A 20496-nucleotide genomic window follows, 5' to 3' on the forward strand; every position below is an offset into this window, starting at 1 on the left:
CATTTTGTCTTCTGTATGTCTCCTTCTTAAAGAATTTAGCTCCAAATTATACTCGGGAAGAGAAAAAAATCAAAAGTTCCAGTAGGCCGCGAGGCCTATGATCCACTGTGTTGAAGGAAGATTTGCTTCACCTCACCCCGCGGTAATACTAAGTTGTTCATACGCTGTGAAGAAGACCGGAACACTAGGCTGTCAACTGTTGGGGCCTACCTGCGCCAGACTTCTTCCTCAGTGGCCAGCTTTTTCCCCCACAGTTAGCCACCAGGGGGCCGCCTGCTTGGAACAAGTGGTGTAGACGCCACAGCTTTTCTCCAAACCAACCAAAACATTCCGGGGCAGCTTTGGAGCAAAGCCCAGGAACTTCCCTGCAAAGGAGAACAGCTCTCCAACTACAGAAGCCTGCAAGTCCTATGGTGCAGCCTTATTAAGAGTAGAGAAGAAAGCACGGATTTCTCACCGAGGACCAAAGGGAAATGGCGTCTCTGGGGCCTCAACTTTCTTAAAAGTGCATCAGCGAAACTCTGCTTATCCAGGGGGGTGGTTGATAATGCTGTTGGCAGGGGTCCGGGGCCTCTCCCCGCTTTCCCTGGCACGCTCAGAAGCGAGAATAAAACATACATGTCACTGGCTGAAAATCTAGAGAACCCTCCAATAAATAACCTATACATTGTCAGGCCGCTGAGGATCCATATCGTCATAACTCTATAACACTGCGTGTTACACGAATAGATGTGAATATTAAATTATGATGTCGGAATTATTTTAATATTTTCTCTAAGAAATTAATGGTACTCTGTTGTCAAAGTAGTTTTGTTGCAACTATTGTTCCTTATTGACTACATTTTAGCTGTCTGAGGACTCGGTATTTCCCAAGTATCCTTCTAGCTCAGAAAGCAAGTCTTTTCCTGGTCGCCAGGACTTAAGGTTGGGGCATTTGAGAGACCTATATTTGCCCGGGAAAGATCTCTTGAAGAGTATACATTATCTTTGTCTTCTTGGTTTTATCTGCACATTTCCAGGGCAAAGACAAATTAATAGGGCAGCCCTTCTGGGACCTGCGGAGTGTCTGAGCCCTATACGCACCTCTCCCATGATATGCATAATGGCGGTGGGGGCGGGGGTGTCCTCCTTAAGGGCAAGCCACGCATGTCCCAAACTTCTATTCTTGGGGTGGCGGTGGTGGTAAGAGAGCCGCCAGATGGCCCGACCAGCGGAGGCCCCAGGAGGAGCCAGATCGCCCTGTCCTCCCGACACGCGCCACAAGTGGTTTGGGAGCGGAGGGAGGAGCGCGGCGGCACGGGTCGCGCCGGTCGGGCCAGGCAAAGAAGGCCAGGGCGTGCTCCTGGAAGACTCGCCCTCCGGTCCCGGTGTCACCCGTTCCCCATTCTTTCCTCTTCTCCAACTAGAGTAATGACGCCCAAACCCGCACCTATGCGCGCAGGCAATCGGCTGGGTGGACGCGCAGCCACCAAACCCACAGCACGGTCACCACCCCTGGGAGGGCACGGCCGGGATTAGGACGAGGGGGAGCGCCCACACCTGGGGAGGCAGGTGCGGAGGCGGCCGGCCCGGGGACAGCGAGTGCGTAGGGCCTGGGGTCGGGGTCGGCAAGCCGGGCGCTGTGAGCGCGTCGGAGCGCCGGCCCGGAGCCTGGCAGGGGCAGTCAGTACCGGCTGGGCAGCCCGGGGCGGTGGCGGCGGCGGCGGCGGCGGCGGGGTGTGCGGCCAGGAGGCCATTTCCTCGCTGCGCCCCTGGCGGAGCCGGGTTTGCCTGCTCTTGGCCGCCGCCGCCACAGCCGCGCGAGTCGGACAGCCGTGAGGGCTTCAGGGGAAACCAGGTCACCGGTTCGCAGACGCGGCGCGGAGCAGGCGCCCCGGGCCCGGCGTAAGACAGCGTCCGGGGAGCGGGCCGGGGCGGGCCGGGCACGCGGGGGACCCGGAGAGGCGGGGACTCTGGTGCCCCAGACACACTCGCTTCCTACGCCTATAAAAGTGGAGGGACCCGGGAGGCGCGGCGCGGCCCTGGCTGCGGCCGCCTCTCTTCGCCCAAGGAGTTGACATTTTGCAGGACTCGCGCGACGCCCAGTCGCCGGCGCTCCCCGGGACCCCGCCGCCGGGAGGAGGGGGCGGAGGAGGGTGGAGACTGCGGGGCTTGGCCAAGGAAGGCGCACATCCTCGGGCGGGCGGCCGTGACGCGGCGGGGATTAACTTTGCATGAATAATGTGAGTGCGCTTGGAAAAGAGACCTCCTGCTCCGCGGGCTCGGGGCAAGAGCCCGCAGGCTACCTTCCCCGGGCAGGGGCGCTCAACCCAACCGGCTTCAGGGCACTGGTAATTTGGCTAGAGGACCGCGCGGAGGCAGCGGGGTGAGGGGAGGAGGGGGCGACAGTTCCAACTGTCCACAGGGTGGGCGGGATGGTGACGGAGTGTCGCAAGAACCCGGAGGGGTGCGGGCGGCTAAGCCGAGCGCGCGCGGGCGGGCGGGCGTGGGTGGTGGGGGTGTCATCAGCCTGATTACCTGCCTCCGCGGGGCTTCTGCGCCCCGGATCTGGGAGGAGGTGCCCTCTCGTGTTCGGGCACCGCGCGGCGGCAGGCTGGGAGCTACGGCGTGGACAGTGGTGGAACAGGGTGGCCGGGCTCTGTTCCAGTCGCAGCGGCTCTGTTCCTCAAACCCCAAGCCCAGCTGTTGACATGTTCCTTGTGAAATGGAGTTTGGCATCCTCAGCGCCGAACCCAGTGGAAGTTTCCATGATGAGGAAGTTGTGTGACATGGGGGTTCGGAAAAGGTTGGCAGACCGGGGGGGAGGGTTAAAGGGACTGTGGGTCTCCCATCCCCCCTTTTTCGCCTGCCCCGGAACTCCGGGGCTTGGAAAGGAGAATTATCCTGAATGTTGGCGTGCGCTGTGGCCGGTGCCTGGCGACTGGTCTTCTCTCCGCCTCCTGGGGACTCGGCGGGGATTTCGCTATCCTCCTGGGTCGCGCTCCTTCGCTTTGCTTCTCTTGGCGCAGCATCTTCCTCTGGGTCGCCTCGAGTTGGTTGTGATACCAGCTGTGCCAGCTGTGTGACCTCCACCCCCTCAGAGAAGGACTTATTTGCGGGAATTTTCATTCTTAGTGGATTTTGCCCTTCTTAGCGGCAATTGTCACTTTGGGGGAGGATTTCCCAATGACCATTGTGGGATTATTATTAGTGCTAATTCTTAAGCCTTCTTATTTATTTTAAGGAGGGGGAGGGAAGAAATGAGATGAGGTTTTTTTTGTTTTGTTTTGTTTTTTTTAAGGTTAAATGTACAAGTTTCCCCAAATGGAAAATTTTAAAAGAAGGATCTAGAAGCATAACAATTCATAAAGTGAAGCAAAGAAAGGAAAGAGTTTGCCTGAACAGCCAAGTTCAGATTCTCCGTTCTCCTTTCTCCACATAAATTTAGAATTTTTGAAGATTCAAGCACTGTGTAATCAGTAAATATACTTGAAATACGTTCTTCCTCAGCACGTTATTGGTCTTGGGTACTAGTGAGATTCAGGTTTAAAGACCTGTTTGGAAGTTCAAGAAATTAAGCATTCCTTGCACAGTGTATTAATATCAAGCACAGCAGTTTACATAATGATAAATGTATTAGGTAATGTAGACCTATTGGGCAATCGTCACATTATTTGGCCTTAGTTTAGCATGCTTATTTAAATTGTAAGAATGTATAGCATGCACTGCACTGCAAAGAAGTAAGAATTGCATTTTAGTATACGCGTTCATGATTCATTCTGAGTATTCAGTGACTGACCTGCTCCCCAATTCACTTCTGCTTAATTCTTTCTAATTCTGAAATCAGTCAGAGGCTAGGAAACAATGAAAAACGTGTTTCAGTGCAAAGTATTTTAAGCAGTTGATGTTTTTAGGATGTTTCATGCCAGGTGGCTAAGTGTTTTAATTGAGACAAGCAGAAATTCAGTACCAAGTGATTTGTTTGGAGTATTTTATACAAAGACATTGGCGAACGTTCATTTATTATTTGTGCATGTTAAAGAAATATAGAATCTATTTTTACCTAATCTCAGAGGTTTATTATATATTGGAAATGAGACCATCTGCTAGTAAATACAATTTGGGTTTATTTTATAGCTGGTGAATGTAAATAATACTGAGTATAGCTACAGAACTGTTTTCTTAAAGTGGAATAATTCCTGTTGGCATTGTAATGCAAAGGTATACTTTTATTGACATTGGAATATTGTTACATAAAGCAACTGACATTACGAAGAGGAGTGAATATTCCATGTCTCTCATTTCAGTTTCTTCATAGTAAATTCTGCCATAATTAGAGATGAATTAAGACAACTTCTTTTTAATCCATTATCTTTGGGAAAGGTGATTTCTTAAAATTGCCTTAAGAGCACAGAAAGTTGTGGATTCCCTTCCTTTCCTTTTTTTTTTTTTTTTTTTTTTTTGCTGTTGTTTAAAGTATGAGTTGTGCGGAGCCACAAATGGTATTGCATGTTTCTTTTTTTAGTAAGCCCATCTTTTTGATGGAAATCAGAGTAAAGGTGATTGGTTTCTTCAGTCGGTCTTCTCATTCTAGTGTAAGATTATGTGTCACCTTCTTAGAAAGCCCTTCGCTGACCACTTGAGCAAAGGCGGTCCCTCATTCCTTTTCAGACCCATCACACTGGTATTTCTGTTTGTTTGTTTTGTTTTTCTTTTTCTTTCCTTGATTGCATTTGCAGTTTCAGTTGTTCATTTCAATTGATGCTTGCTGATCACCTGTCTCCTTGCCTAGAATATAGAATCCATGAGCACAGAACTCTTGACTGCCTCACTCACTCTTATTTTCCAGCATCTAGAACAATACTTGGCACGCAGTAGGTGCTGGATAAATCTTTGGTGAATAAATGAATGATTGTGCCCAAATATTATGCTCTCAAAAACGCCTGACTACGCATCCTAATTGGGTGTCAGTTGGGCATGCCAAGATCTATTTTGTGTGTGTGTGTGTGTGTTGCACACATGCCATGCTTTTATGGTTCACTCTTTATTTTTCTCTCTCTCTCTTTCTTTTTGAAATAAAAGCTGGCCTTCCATTCTGTGTAGTGACAATGCAAAGAGTTATTTCTGTGAGTTCCTCCTAAGGACATTTGACTTGAATACATGGAAATCCTCAGCAGCAGAATTTTTCTGACATGTTACCTTGATCCCCGGAAGACATTGACCTTCAACTCCCTGAATTTCGGCAGAATCTTTATGAGTTCCAGAAGCATTGCCAGTGCTGAGAGTGAAATTCCAGGGACTAGACTTCACTGGGTGATAGCAGTGTCCTCTCATTCAGCAGGTCCTGGCAGTGCCTCTGACAATGGCAGCCCTAAGTGGACCGACCAGTGCATGCTGGTACAATTTGGGCTGCAAAAATGGTGGTTGGTGAGGGGGGAAAATGCAATGGTCAGGATCCAACACAAGATAGAAATAAATAGGCCTTGGTGATAGATTTGAAAATAACCTGATAGTTATCGTATGTTATTAGTTAAGTCAGCCTCTTTTTGGCCTCTTTTGTCGCTTCATGAAAGTATTCTGAACCAAATGATCGTGGGAAATACTGCGTTATCTGAGTTTTCAAGTGACCAGAGCATAATATCAAAGGAGTTATCTTCAAATTAGTTATTCACGGAAGTTCTTGCCAATTGAAAGCAAAAGGAAATTATAATTGAAGATTATGGTGATTTGTTTTTGTGTCTAAAGTATCAACGTTCATAAGTGTGTCTGAGTAAATGCATAGTAACAATTTCACAAAATAAGACTGTTAAGAATGGGAGGGGAAGAAAGATCATAATCTTGTAGAGGAGGGAAGATAATTAAACTACAATCCTAAGTGCTTACTGCTTTAGAGTATTTAATTTGGCTCTGAGCTTCTTAGTAGTAGCCAAGTTAACAGAGAAAAGGGGGTCTGGAGGTGGCATGCATTAAACTTGTAAGGATGACACATGTAGAGTGCTTGCCATGGTGCTTGCCAACTAGTATATACTCATATGAAATATCGAATTATATCATGGATAATACTTGAAATTCAATTCTACATAAAATAAAGTCAGGTTCTTTATATGGTCCTGTCTTTTACCAACTCTGGAATGGAAAAAAAAAATGCAGAAGACATAATGATGAAAAGTAACCCAGAACGTTTGTTGTTGGGGGCCTGAGCTACTATGGCCTGTCAGTGGAGATTCTGGTGATGAATCCCAATGCAGAAATAAAGCTCAGGAAACCTAGAGGAATGAGTGGTTACCACACTCTGTAAGCTAATTTTCCCAAATATCCAGTGTCTCAGCCAACTTTTGATTAGAGCAATTTGAGAGGACAGGACAACGTGGTACTTGAAAATGACCCTATGGCCATAAACACCCCTGAACTTGTCGCCCCTGATGCTTTGGGCTTTAGTCTATATAGCTCTTATCACCTGCAGGGCTGTTTGTTTTCTTTTCTGTTCCCACCTCTAAGTTGTGATGAGGCACGATGCATGGGTTTATTGATCTTTGACTCCCCATAGCCTAGCAAACAGCTTGGTACGTGGCACAGGTGAAACACTGTTGGAAGAATGAATGGAAGGGTAGAAAGGGCAGTGCTTCTGTTTCCCTTCTGGGTTAGTATTAAGTGTCATATTTGGACATGGATTTGTCCAGAGTGAACGTTTGCTGCCTGCATTGCATCATATGTCCAGATCACAGCTGTCTGTTTTGCTTGGAGGGCTTGTTCTAGTGTCAAAGCGGGTTGAGCAATGGATGGCAAGTTAACTCCTTGCTTAATTTAAAGTCATTTTGATTCTTTGATTTGATTCCTCATTCAGTCTACAAATATTTATGTACCTACTGTGTACCTGGCCCTGCTAGCCATTTTTCAGTTCAACATGCAGCCCAGTGACCTATGAGACAACATATTAATACAAAAGGATTCTGAAATTGTCTCCATTGTGATGAGATGGATATACCTATTGGAGTCTCTCATATGGCCCCTAAAAATGGTTATTTTGTATCTGAGGAGGAGATTGTGATTTCTATAGCCCATGTATATTAATGTAAATTTCAGTGAGATTCACTCAAGAATCTCTTGTATCCAAGTAGTAGGGAAGTTGAATATATTTAGACCGGTGAGTTTCTGATTTAAAATGTTCACTCTCCAATTTAAGTTCCCAAACTTGTTAGTCAATTTTGGCATTTAATCAAGTGGGGGGAGTATCCAAATCACTGAGTCACAAGTCATATATTTCCATATCTTCCTCTCAGGAACCTGGCCAACTGACAGCTAGAATAGTGATCTATGCCCAATGCTAATGTTGTTTGGTCCCTACTGTCCTAATTTCAAAGGGCTTTGAAGTCTTTATGTACTGGCAGCTCTTCTTGTGCAGCACTATTTTTTATTGAGTTGAGAAACTGAGTTCTGCTGTGAACTTGAGGATCTTTTCCAAATAGCAAATCAGGGGAGTCTGGAATTAGGACCTAGGAACCTTGACTGTCCTGAGAACCGTATTGTAGCTTTTCCATCATGACAGTCAGTCCTAACAAAGTGATATACTCCCGGGAGGGTGTTTCTGATAGATGCAGATGTGCTTGATAATAGGGCTCATCTCCCTTGCCTCAGACACATTAAATTTGCACAGAAGGCAGATCTACCTGTAGCAACCCAGAATACCTGCATTTGAGGCTTTTGCAAGAAGATAATCTGTGATAATCTGTACTGTCTGCTGGTCAGTGATTACCAGCAATTAAATGATATTGGTATAGTGGTTTAAATCTTTTTTTTTTTTTCTTATTTTTTTTTTTGCGACAGAGTCTTGCTCTGTCTCCAGGCTGGAGTACAGTGGTGCAACCTAGGCTCACTGCAACCTCCACCTCCTAGGTTCAAGGGATTCTCGTGCCTTAGCCTCCTGAGTAGCCGGGGTTACAGGCACATGCCACCACACCCAGCTAATTTTTGTAACTTTAGTAGGGACAGGGTTTCACCGTGTTGGCCAGGATAGTATCAATCTCCTGACCTCGTGATCTGCCCACCTCAGCCTCCCAAAGTGCTGGGATTGCAGGCATGAGCCACCACTAAAATCATTCAGTTGATTTTATTGATTGACCAACATCCATCAATATGTTTAAAATTATTCTAAGATCGATATTTTTATTTAAAAAATCTTTTATGGCAAAATAATTTAAAGGAACTTAATGAAAACCCTTTGTGATATCATCTTTCCAGTTTATGTGCTAAAAGCAAACAGTTATTTGCTATTTGTCAGACAGTGCCTGCTGTCTATTAAAGCTATTTTTGCAGTTTCTACTCCTTCATGTAAGACAGTGAAAGATCTTGAAGTATTTTTTCAGCAGTTGAGAAATATTGAATTGTATTGAATGGCTTATTTTATTCTAGTTATTTGAAAATTACTGAACAATGGACAATGTGCAAATCATTGACATCTGTTTCACATCTTCTGGGACAATCGTGATTTAGAGATAAAAGAAAAAAAAACAGAAGACAAATTCACGGTCTAGCTTGTCACAATGAAGACGCTTGTGGTTTATGTATCTCAGCTCATGTTTGTCTTGCTGGTCTGCATGTTTTATCCAATTTTTATTTTTCCTAGTCCTATTTTAACAAATACTATCTATAGTTTATTCCTTATCATATGCACACATGCACAAACACCTAAATACATACGTGTGTCTGTGCTCTAAGAGTGGACTGCAGACGAGGCACATATAATCAGGAAAGGACTGGTCTGGACTGAGTTGCTCAGTCAACTTCCTACTTCCAAAAGAGGGTCTTCAGGGAGTCATGGCTTCTCTTCTGTGATCAAGAATTTAGGCATTTATAAGAAAGTCATGAGTAACAAGTTTATCAACACAAAAGTGTGGACAAAGGAATGTAGACTGAAAACAGACACGTTTTCTTTATTTGGGAATATACTTACTTGACTCCTCTGGAGGCTCAGGAATGTTTGTGATGAGGAAGGTTGAGAAGATAGTCATGGTGTTAGTAGCATAATATATGATCCTGACATTCAGGAACCTGTTGAGTATTCTAACTCTTGTGACATGTTGTTCGTTGGTTCTCAAGATGGTTCAGATATGCTTTTTCCCTTTACCATTTGTTTCTCTTGGGACTCTGTTTTTTCTGATTTCATCAATGTCTACACAAAGCAGGTGCTCAGAAAAGAATGATTGATGATAACAATCATAACGTTTCTTGGGCTTGGTCATCTTTTTTCACATTTCTGTCTTACAGGCATAAATGTCTTAACGACTGGCATGTCCATACGTGCAGCATCTGTCTCTGTGACAAGTGTGTGTCATGTTCTCACATACAGTGGAAAAGGCACTGCTTGTCTCTGGCTTCTGCTGTGATTCCCATGCTCAGCTTCTAAATCACAGTGAGAAATGCTGCAGTCACCCTGATGTCCCAAGCCACAAACCCTGTCCTTGTTTTCAGTCCCTTCTACTTGCTTCTGAATATGTTGGCAGATCCTGGTCTTATATTACTTTTTACTTCTTTTACTACTGTATTTGTTTATTTTACTCTAGGCTCAATTATGTTTGGGAAATCTTGAGTTTGAAAAGTTGTAAAAGTTTCCAGAGCCTATTTTTATGCTAGCATGCATGATCAATGTCCAAGAAAGGGGAGAGCAGGTAGCAAAATTCATTTGATCACTATTTCCTTTGTGTGTGTGTGTGTGTGTTCGTGTATGTGTGTGTCTAAAACCTTTAATGGCAAAAGTTCAGCACAATAGGTTGTGAGAAACAGTTCACTATGTCACACTTTTTAAAAATCAGGCTCATATGTTTTAACCTTTTAATGCATTTCATAAAAAGTGATAAATGAGCAGTATCTAACACCACAGCGGAACATTTTTGCTTTTTCTCTCTCACACACACACACACACACACACACACACACACAAACCCCTAGCAACTTGTATACAACACTGGTTAAAACTGCCTATTGTTGAAGTGTTTTGCAAGAATGTGAAAGTCCTGCTAAATTTCTGTACCTTTGAAAACATTATAATCATAATCTTTCCTTGACTTACTTTCTGCTGTTTAAGTGTATTAATTTATATAAGCTGGAGAATGGTTTATTTCTGCTGTATTTCTGTTTACTTTTAAAATTTTACCTAGGCTTCACTGTCACTTCTGCTATACTTCCAACATCTGGAGATCTAGAATAAAGTATTTATATCTGAATTGTAGCTACAACAGGGAATAGAATAAGGTTGTTTAGTCTTGTGTTATTTTTCTTTTTTTAAAAAAAAAAAAAAAAAACAAGGAAACCTTACACAGAAAATATTTTTGGAAACAAGTTAAGTTATGACTACGTAGATGAAACCTATAAATTTGTCCGGTAATGTATCAGTTATAAGGGATTTGAAAAGCATCTCATCCTCCTTGAGGCCTTGTGAAAAAAAAATCCTAGGCCTCTGGCATATTAAACTATCTCACATTCTATGGGTTAATAAACATAAGGTATTGCTAAAGTGAAGGTATGCTCTAGAATGTGCTGCACATGCATTCATGTATTATTGATTAAGAATATGTGTTTTGATTTGTCTTTATTGAAGTTGACACAAAAATCAAGCCTTAGAATGAGTAATTTTTTTCTTCTGGAGTCTGTACACTGGTCACAAATGCATGGGACATCTGCCAGGTGCCAGACACAATGGGAGAGCATTTAAAAATCCTTGTTATATGGATGAGATGCTCAGAGTCTTCTGGGGCAATCTACAGGAGGAGATTTAGTGTAGACTAGTGTTCCTCAGCAGAGGTACTATTTACATTTTGAACCTGGTAATTCCTCTGCCCTCTTGGTATTTGGGGCCAGATAATCCTTTGCTGTGGAGGGCTGTCCTATGTAATACAGGATGTTGAGCAGCATTGCTGGCTTCTACCCACTAGATGCCAATAGCTCCCCCAACCTTCCAGTTGTGACCGTCAAAAATGTCTCCAGATATTGTCAGACATCTACTGGGAGGCAAAACTGCCCCTGTTGAGAGCAACTGGTGTAGAGGTTCGGAACTGGGGCCGTGGAGTGGGAAATGTGGGGATTTGTATGCTGGTTTCACCTGGCTTCATTGCATGTGTTCAGTTTCCTCATCTATAATATGTGGAGATTAAATGAAATAATGTAGTGCTTGACTCACAGTCAAGTATTTCTAAATATTAGCTATCTATAGTAGTGGTAGCATTAATACTTTAGTAGGCAATTAAAATATTCATAAGTCCAATGACATAGTTAAAGTATAACGTACATTGTGGGAGCCCATGGGGCGGGATGACTCTAGGCAGAAATAAATACGATATGTATATGAAGTGAAAGTAAAAGTATGAAGCATTTGGAAAATTGTAAGGAGCCCAGCCTGACTCACGTGCAAAGGACTATAAATGAGGCCATGGGAGCAGGCAGGAGCCAGATGGCGAGGACTTTCCTGGACACAATAAGGAAGACTGACTTTGTCTTGGTAGCTTGAAGAGACTTAGTGTTCAGCAGATCAGATTTTTATTTTAAAAGAGTTTTTTGGGATAGGTCTTGAGTGGGAGAGACACTGGAGGTGATGAGCCCAGTTAGAGACTCTTAGAATAGTCCAGTGAGAGATGATGCCTGCTGGAGCCAAGGCAGTTATATATTGCTGTGATGTCTTTGGGAACAGATTTCACTTTCTCCGAGATGTGGCAAAATTTTTCTAATTTAATTCCAATAATGAATATTTTTAGCAAGCTAGCTCTACATTTGGGGGAATTTCAAGTTTAATTTGAAAGCAGATTACATGATAGATTCTCTTTAAAATGTTTTCAAGTGAAGCTTAATTTAAAGACCATCTCACAGCCTATTCATAGTTGAATATTACTTCAAGGGTTTCTCTGCCATTGTATGTACATGCCTATAGCTCCTCTGACAGAAACGTATTTCTATATGACTACATTGAAATGTCGTTGATGTTGTCGTGTTGAGATTCATTATTTAGTGTGAAGTGTTTTAGTATTTAATGTTAAGTGATTTTCTAACTGATGAGCATTTTATTTCTTTAATGATCAATATTAGAAATGGGTGAAAACAATGAATTAATGAATGAATGCAGGAATGGGTGGCATTATGGAAATACCACCTAATTAAGAATAAAAATATTTTGGACAAGTCTCTTGGCTTATCTGAGCTTTAATTTTTAGTCATAAAATGACACTTGTAGGTATATTAGATAATCCCAAAGTTATCTTTAGCCTAGGGGTTGGCAAACATTGTCTATAACAGGCTATATCATAAATATTTTAAGCTTTTCAGGACACACAGTCTCTGTTGAAACTCTCAAGTCTGCCATTGTAGTATAAAAACAGACATAGACAATATGTGAACAAATGGTGTGACCGTCTACCAATAAAATTTTATTTACAAAACAGGCGATGAGCTCTAATTTATTAACCCCTGGTAGCCCAACACTGTCTAATAGAAATAGAACATGAGCCATATATGTAGTCTAAAATTCCTCTAGTAGCCACATTATAGATAAGTAAAAAGCAACCACTAAGGTTAATACTATATTTATATAATACAGTAAAAAATTTTTATACTATATTTATATTATATATTTATTTATACTATATTTTATACTATATATAGTATATATATTTATTTATACTATATTTTATAATATATTTATATAGTATATTACTATATTTATATAATATAGTAAATAATACTATATGTAATATAATAAAATATAGTATAAGTTCAATACTATATTTTATTTTACCTAATATATTTAGATTATTATTAACATGTAATCAATTTAAAAATATTAAGAATATATTTTACCTTTTAAGAAGCTTTTGATATCTGGTGTGTATTTTACACTTGTAGCACATCTTAATAGCCATTTATGGCTAGTAGCTACTGTAATTTGATGACAGTACTCTAGAGTTAAAACTCTGGGATTCTATCAAATTCCATGAAAAAGTAAACTGTATCATTAACTCAAGTGATTGAGACGTTTTCTTTTTCTTGTCAGATATATTGGTTAGTAAAACACCATCTACACGCAAAAATAAAATAAAAAATGCACAGTAGCTTAAACAAATGGAAGTTTATTTTTCGCTCATGTGAGTTGAAAATTGCTGTTCCTGATTGATTGATGGCTCTGCTCCACAGTGACTCAGGGGTTCCTCTGGTCTTGGGCTCCTCCATCTTCAGGACATGGCTCCAAGATCATGGGCTCATTGCATCAGACCACTGAAAGGGGAACCAGAAAGTGAAGAGTACGCTGGCTTCTTAACCACCTTGGCTTGGAGGAAACACATAATCACTTTGCTGACATTCCCTTGGTGAGAACAAATCACACGTCCCCTACCTAAATGAAGTGGGATGGGACGGGAAATAGAGTTCCCACCGGGAAGCTGCTTTTCAGCGATGTCTCTGTACTGTGGAAAGGGGAGCAATAATTTGGTGAGCAGTGAGTTGTCATTGCCACATTATGCTACTATGTTTTAATTCAATGAGGTAACTAAGTTCTACTTGTTGTGCCATACCACCCTCTTATCTGACCTAATTCTGTTTCCTTACTTCCTTCTCACCCTTATGGGGTCGTCTTTAACCTTGCTAGACCTGGTTTTACCTTTTTGTCTTTGACTATCATTTTTATTTCCTTGATAAATCTATGTGGTTCATACTATGCAAAGAGTGTTGGGAACTTGCCTATGAATCCTCATATCATTATCAGCACATTATTAACATGCTTTTGTGTTTCTTAAAGAGAGCTAAAATTTAAAATAGAGATGTCAGAAAGCAAAGGCCAGACCTGATTCTTGGTATGTTGACAGAGGTACTGAAGCCATTTTTCATGGAAAATTTTATAAGAGTTTTAGATTATTTAAATAAATGACTCTACATAATACCTTGACTTGAAAATACCAATTTTCCTAATATTTAACCTAGTATTTACTCTATAATTTCTTACTATAATGGGACACACACTTTTCTAATCCAAAAGAATGTTTGCTTGTTTTCTTTCCAAATTACAAGTGTGTTTTATGAAATACTCAGCCAGGTCTATAGAAATGAAAGAAATATGAGGGACATGAATAATAAAAGTGAGGTAAGTCAAAAGAACAAAGAAAATCTTTTCTTCTAACTATGCATATTTTACCTTTTTGAAGACATTATTATTTTATTATTATTAAAATATTTTAAGAAGTAAGACACAAAGGACACATGCATTTTAGATTATGAAGAAATAACACTAACCAATGATAAGAAGTATCATGCTAAGAACATGTAAAAGAAAAATAAGTAGAATGTGTCTTTCTATTTGACTGGATAAGGCTGTCTTCTACTTCACACGCCTATTTCTGATTTTAAATATTTTTTATAAGTAAAACTTGCAGTATTAAGAAGTTAACTCGGATAATGTCGCTGAGGTACAGAATCTAGCCAACTATTGATCTCCCATAATAGGTGAGAAATAATGCTCTCAATCCCAAGTGTATTTGTGGTCTGTGATTAAGGTCTCTAGGACTCAGCATATCCCACAGCAGTGGGCTCCAATTATGTCCTATTTCAATGCCCTGTCACAGAGCAGGGAAGAGAAACCCCCTTCTCTTATTGGCTGAGTGTATTATGAGAGGGTGGAAGCTGGGGATCCTGGGTCCTGGATTGGTTGGGAGCAAGGACATTGGAGAGAGCGAGCGAGCGAGCGAGAGAGAGAGAGATCAGGAAGTGGTGTTGAAGGGAAGGGTAGGCATCTACACCTGCATCGAAAGGCAGACTGAGTTGGATACCTGGTTTTGCCACCTTCCAGCTGTGGTCTCTGGCAAGTTTAATCTCTTTGAACTTCAATCACTCTATCTGTGCAACAGAAATAATGTTGGTATTTACTTCACAGCACTGTGGAAGAAATTACATGAGATAATGGCTATGAACTGTTTAGCCAGGACATAGTACCTGGTGAGTGCTCGGTACATGGAAAACAATTTTATTACTATTTCATTATTATGGGAGTAGTAAAATTGATTTTGTTGAGTAAATCTGTACCTTGGAGTTATGGAGCATGATTGTCCAAAAGGCAGGAAATCAAAGAGAAAGACCCAGAAGTCAAACTCCAAATTTACTCGATCATTTTGCATGAGTTATTCTTTATTTAGTTTTAAATTATCTGTTTATTGATAACAATCTCTGTTTTATAGATGACCTAGTATTTTTCAGCTTCAAAGATGTGTGTTCTGTGGTCAGTTGTCCAAGTTAATGATCCTCAGGGTTTGCAAAAGGTAAAAATAATAGGCACTCAGTTACCTGCTCAGGATTCCAGCCTGCTCAGGATTCCCTTGTTCTTGATTTTTTTTTTTAACGGTCCATATTCAAACTTTTGTTCCTTGGAGTCCAATGCATATTTTCCCCCACTTATGTTTCAGTCTGACTTCCCAATATCCTTTATTCAAGGAGCTCCTGAAATCCTGCCCTGATTAATTAGAATTGAGATTAAAATTCTCTCTGGTTCTGCCCCACTGAAACATGCCATTCCAATGACAGCTTCCCTCAACCCTTTGTCCACAGATAATATTACATGTTTAGTCACTTGCTATATATCTATATTTCTTCACTGTTCAGTGTCCACACCCCTTATTTTTCAATGAGATACTTCTTTGCTAGATTTTAAGTTCTAAGAGGGCAAGGACTGTGTGTTAAACAAGTTCAGTGCAGGTTAGAAGGCAAGCCCAGCAGGTAGGTGCTGAGTAATACTTTTCTGATGTTTTGACCAATCACATTTAAGCTCTTTTCATATAATTAGGATGAATCTAATTTTAAAATGAGCAACCGCGTGTCCTCAGATGAACCAGAATATACACTTACAAGGTCCTGCTGACCTGCATTATAAATAAGGGAATAGGTTGTCCTGCAGAAAAGCTCTACTGTTGTTGTTGTTTTTTTTCTGTAAACAAAAAGAAAAAAGAAACCCATCCACACACATAAGAACTGAGATAGAAGATCTTCTCAATTCTTCAACTAAGTTGGGAAGAATTCATGGTCCCAAAGTGGATGTTCTCTGCAAAAATGAGACCTAGCAAAAATCCACAATCTGATGATTTGTAAGGAAACTTGCTTAAGAATGGCTTATGGCAAAAAGACCCGGAGCTTGGCGGCCTGATTCTTCAACTTGTATGACAGCAATAACTTCCTTAGGTGACAGGTTCAAATTTCTGCAGGGATGATATTGTGAGACTGTTCAGAAAGTGTCACGCTCCATCACTTTTTAAATTTTCTTTTCACTAATAGAAGGAACCCCTTGGACACAGAGCTCCTGTGGCAGCTTTCACAGTGCCTAGCTTTCTTGTGACCTTTTATTTCTTAAGATTTTTAGTATCTCAGAATTCCGTTACATGGAAGATGAGTGATTGGATGTTGCCCAGAAGGGATTTTATTATACAATTCATTTCTCTTCATTGTCTAACAGTGTTTTGAAATAACTGTTTCATTTTGGCTCTTTTGTGATTTTAAATCCCCACCAGCAATTGGTTCAAGTTTCATTTGACCCATGGCAGTTGTCACTCTTCATCTTTGCCTCTTCTGAGAATTACAGTAAGAGTCTCTTCTTGGAGTCAAGTGTTGTTACTCATTAGAGTTCTTGTACAAGTTTGACTTTAGTGGCATTGGCCCTAATAAGGAGTATGTTTGTGCTCCGGAGTCATTTGATCCCTGCCATCCTTGAGCGAAATATGTGGTTTTGCTTCTTCTGACAATGGGAGAGAATGAAATGTTCCCAAAGTTGTATTTCTAATGGTCTGAAAGAAGTGGGTCCTCTGAGGATTCTGTGCCCAGGACTTTGGGGATGGAAAAATTGGCCAATCTCTAGTAATCCTGAGGCCCCTCCTAAGGGAAGGGATACTGTTGACCCAGAGAGCTCTTACATCAGGGGAACCTGAGGATCACATGCTTTCCAGTCCAATATTCTTTCAAAAGACTGGCCATCAGTTTGGGCTCCCCAAAAGCAAACTCTGAGATGAAAATTCACGTGCAAGTGATTTTTGGGGAGAGATAAACAAAGTACCAGTAGGAAATTGAGCAAGAGCCAGGAAGGGACAGCAGCCAGTAAAGTGGGCATTATCAAATCAGTTAAGCACTGTGGGCACCTGGAGCTTAGTCACACTGGGGGACTCTTAATACCGCATGGGATACTCGTCTCATGGTTGACCCATCCTAGAGGCAAGGAAGTAGGTATTTATTCACCGAAATCTGCCAGGCATTTGTTGGGGACTGCCTCCAGAGGCAAATGATTCCCTGTCATTTCAGGACTATCACTTGGGCAGCCAAGAGCAATCCTCCAGGCAAAGGAATGCAGGTGTTGGCAGTCAGAAGACAAGGTCGTGGACACTGAAGTGGTGCCATGGGATTATAGTCAAGGCACCAGCAGCATCTACCAGCAGGGCAGCCTGTAACCCCCACTTCCACCTGAGGATTGTTGGCCTCATTTAGACTTTTGCATGGTTCTCATGAGGGGCAGACTGCTTTTAGCTGGAACACTAAGCTGACCACCCCAGCAGTTGATTTCGGATCTACTAAAGAGGGATCCCTTGAAACAGGAGTCACAGCCAGATCTCCCACTGCCTTCCTCAGCCCCATCATCTTCCTCCCATACTGTCTTCATTCTCTAAGACCTTACTTTCCACCTGAGACAGCTTACTGGTCATGGTGAGTGCATGCTCTCCTAATAGCCTCTGTTCTTGTCTTTACCATGCCCCTTGTTCTTCTGGAGCAAAGTTTCTCAGCCTCAGAACTGTTGACATTTTAGAGCACATAATTTGTTGGGGACGGGGGGACTGCCATGTGCATTATAGGATATTTTAGGATTTTTTTCCTTTTTCTTTTTTTGAGACGGAGTCTTGCTCTGTCACCCAGGCTAGAGTGCGGTGGCGCGATCTCCGCTCACTGCAAGCTCCGCCTCCCGGGTTCACGCCATTCTCCTGCCTCAGCCTCCTGAGTAGCTGGGACTACAGATGCCTGCCACCACGCCTGGCTAATTTTTTTTTGTATTTTTAGTAGAGACGGGGTTTCACCGTGTTAGCCAGGATGGTCTCAATCTCCTGACCTCATGATCCGCCCACCTCGGCCTCCCAAAGTGCTGGGATTACAGGTGTGAGCCACCGCGCCCGGCTGGATTATAGGATATTTAGCAGCAATTCTGGCTTCTTACTGGCTCTCATTAGCACTGCTCCCCCCATCCCCTGCCACAGTTAGGACAATCAAAAATTTCTCTAGACATTGCCTAGTGTCCTCTTGGGGGCAAAATTATCCCTGTTGGAAACCACTGTTTAGACTTTAGTTCTAAGGCTTAATCTCTCCCCACCCGCTAAGCTTTTCATCAGTTATAGCTGCTCTTTCGTCCTGATGCTCTTCGTCCTCATGGTGTTGGGGGAGAGATTTCCAAATCCGGAAAATTGGAACATTTTCTCCAGTTGATTCTGACACACCTCCTGCTCCATGGGCCAATATTCTCCACCCAGAAATCAGGAATCATGGACCTACACTTGCACTCTCTCTCTCACTGCCTCTTCCTGTCCTTCTCCCCTCTTTTCCTCTCTCTCCTCTCATTTTTCTTTTCCTAACTATTTTCCCCATCTGCATGCACTGTAAACAACTCTAATTTGGAGAATTCCACTTTTCACCTCCGCCTCCTTTTTAAAGGTTTCTGCTCAGTACAATAAAGCGAATATTGTTATGGCAAATTAGCTAATAAAGTATATAGTAAGATGTAACATGTTATTTTTAAAATTATGTTCATCCGTTCATTCTTTTGTTATAAAATATTTATTCAGCACCAAATATGTGCCAGATGCATGCTTGGGTGCAGTAGTGGACAATATATTCCCTGCCCCTCCAGATACATACAAAAAATGATGACATAAAAGAAAGCTTCCTCAAAACTAAAAATATTTTTATTTAATCAATATATGCATACTCCAAAATCTGGAGACTGAAAGTACAAAAACCCAGTATTATACCAGAAACAGTTACAATGACTGGCTCAACATTTCCTAGTTTGGTAATTCTAACTATATCGTTTAGAATTATGAAATGATGCTTTGAATGATAGGATTTACTTCTTCACATTAAGGTATATTTTTAGGAACACAGACCATTTTGACAAGTGAATTTCACAGTTTAAGTTCCTTAAATAAAATGTTAATACATATTCCACATTCTTGGTTTGGATCCTCTTTTGCTGGTTTTCTGTAACCCGTTTCTGCTTTGCCTGATCTAGTAGCTGTCCATGTATTCAGATAATCCACTCCTAAGTAGCTTCCAAGCAATCAGAAACAGGATTGCATCGCTTGTACTTTTTTGCATGGGTGTAGGTTATGGAGAAAGGCAATTGGATAAAGATCACAGAGAAGAAGATTATGATAGTGCCGATGTGACTGAGAGATCTACTGACCGCATGTCGCCTTCTTTTGCTGCCTTCTGTGTGCTGTACATATCCCGTGTTAGGACCCTTGTTTTGGCAGCATTCGCTACAAAGTAGTAGAATGTCCCATGCAGTTATTTCTGTATTTCTGTTAGGTCTGTTCCTCTCGATCTCCTCAGAGTGACTTCCATATCCTCATTTCTCAAGAGTGTGCTGCCCCCAGACCTGCAGGATACACATCGCCAAGAGCTGATTAGAAATATAGAATCTAGAGCCCCAGCCCAGACCTGCTGAACCCTGGATCTGTCTTTAAACAAGGTCCCCAGGGGATTCATATGCACTGGAGTTTGGATTCACTTTGGAGTTTGAGAAGCACTTTTGTTCTCCTCCTACTTTTCTGCTTCTAATTAAGTTTTTAAAATGCAGAAAAGAAACTATAAAAAGATTAATGTGGTAACCCTGTTGTGTGTTGACTAACCCATTACACTTAGTTTATTGTTTTACAAACTTACCTGCCAACACATTAGTGGGCCTTGAATTAACATAATAAGTCACAATCAACAAAAGTTTTAAGTAAAACGGACTAAAATAGAAGAGTTTTAGAGTTTATCAAATGTATTTGAAACATTTGTTTCATTCAAAAAATGTGAAAGCACACACACACACACACACACACACACACACACACACGCCCCTTTATATGTATGTCCTGGATCATGATTGCAAAATGGAATTCTGACTGAGGTTACGGTAAAAAAAAAAAAAAAAATCTTGAAAACCACTACCATAAATACCGATGTCTCTTTATATATATTGTTCAGTGTTCAAATGCACACATTTGATGATGTTTGTCCACATGATTGAGATAATGAGATCATTTTCTTCAGTCGAGATTCCTGAATGAGATGTCCAAATACCAAATAGGAACGTTAAAAATGTCTCAAATGCAAGGCAATAAACAATAAGAATTTTATTTTTTTTCTTAATTTTAGAAAACAATGCTCTATCAGAGAATTTCTCAAAATCCCAACAACCATAGCTTTAATGAAATACTCATCTTATATCAAGAGAAAAACAACAAATGTAGGCTGCCCAAAGGA

At 41.5% G+C, this 20496-nt stretch overlaps 2 protein-coding genes across 14 annotated transcripts in view; one reads left to right on the plus strand and one right to left on the minus strand.

Moving 5' to 3' along the window:
* The first annotated feature begins 1301 nt into the window (after positions 1 to 1301).
* The window catches only part of THRB (thyroid hormone receptor beta), a 371482-nt gene continuing 352287 nt past the window's right edge, over positions 1302 to 20496 (plus strand). For 4 of the 13 annotated variants that reach the window (XM_050779474.1, XM_050779472.1, XM_050779469.1 and 1 more), the window contains exon 1: positions 2060 to 2330. The gene's annotated coding sequence lies outside the window, so the exon portion shown is untranslated. Of the gene's footprint in view, positions 1885 to 2016; positions 2331 to 2698; positions 2786 to 12806; positions 13326 to 20496 lie in introns of those variants that run through there. The other 9 variants (XM_050779473.1, XM_050779468.1, XM_050779484.1 and 6 more) reach the window with 7 other exon arrangements.
* LOC126948908 (WAS/WASL-interacting protein family member 3-like) lies at positions 2320 to 3108 on the minus strand. Its single transcript, XM_050781369.1, has one exon. It carries the CDS (start codon positions 3106 to 3108, stop codon positions 2320 to 2322), a length of 789 nt encoding a protein of 262 aa, XP_050637326.1.

This window comes from Macaca thibetana, chromosome 2 (genome assembly GCF_024542745.1).
Source record: "Macaca thibetana thibetana isolate TM-01 chromosome 2, ASM2454274v1, whole genome shotgun sequence".
NCBI classification, from domain to species: Eukaryota; Metazoa; Chordata; class Mammalia; order Primates; family Cercopithecidae; genus Macaca; species Macaca thibetana.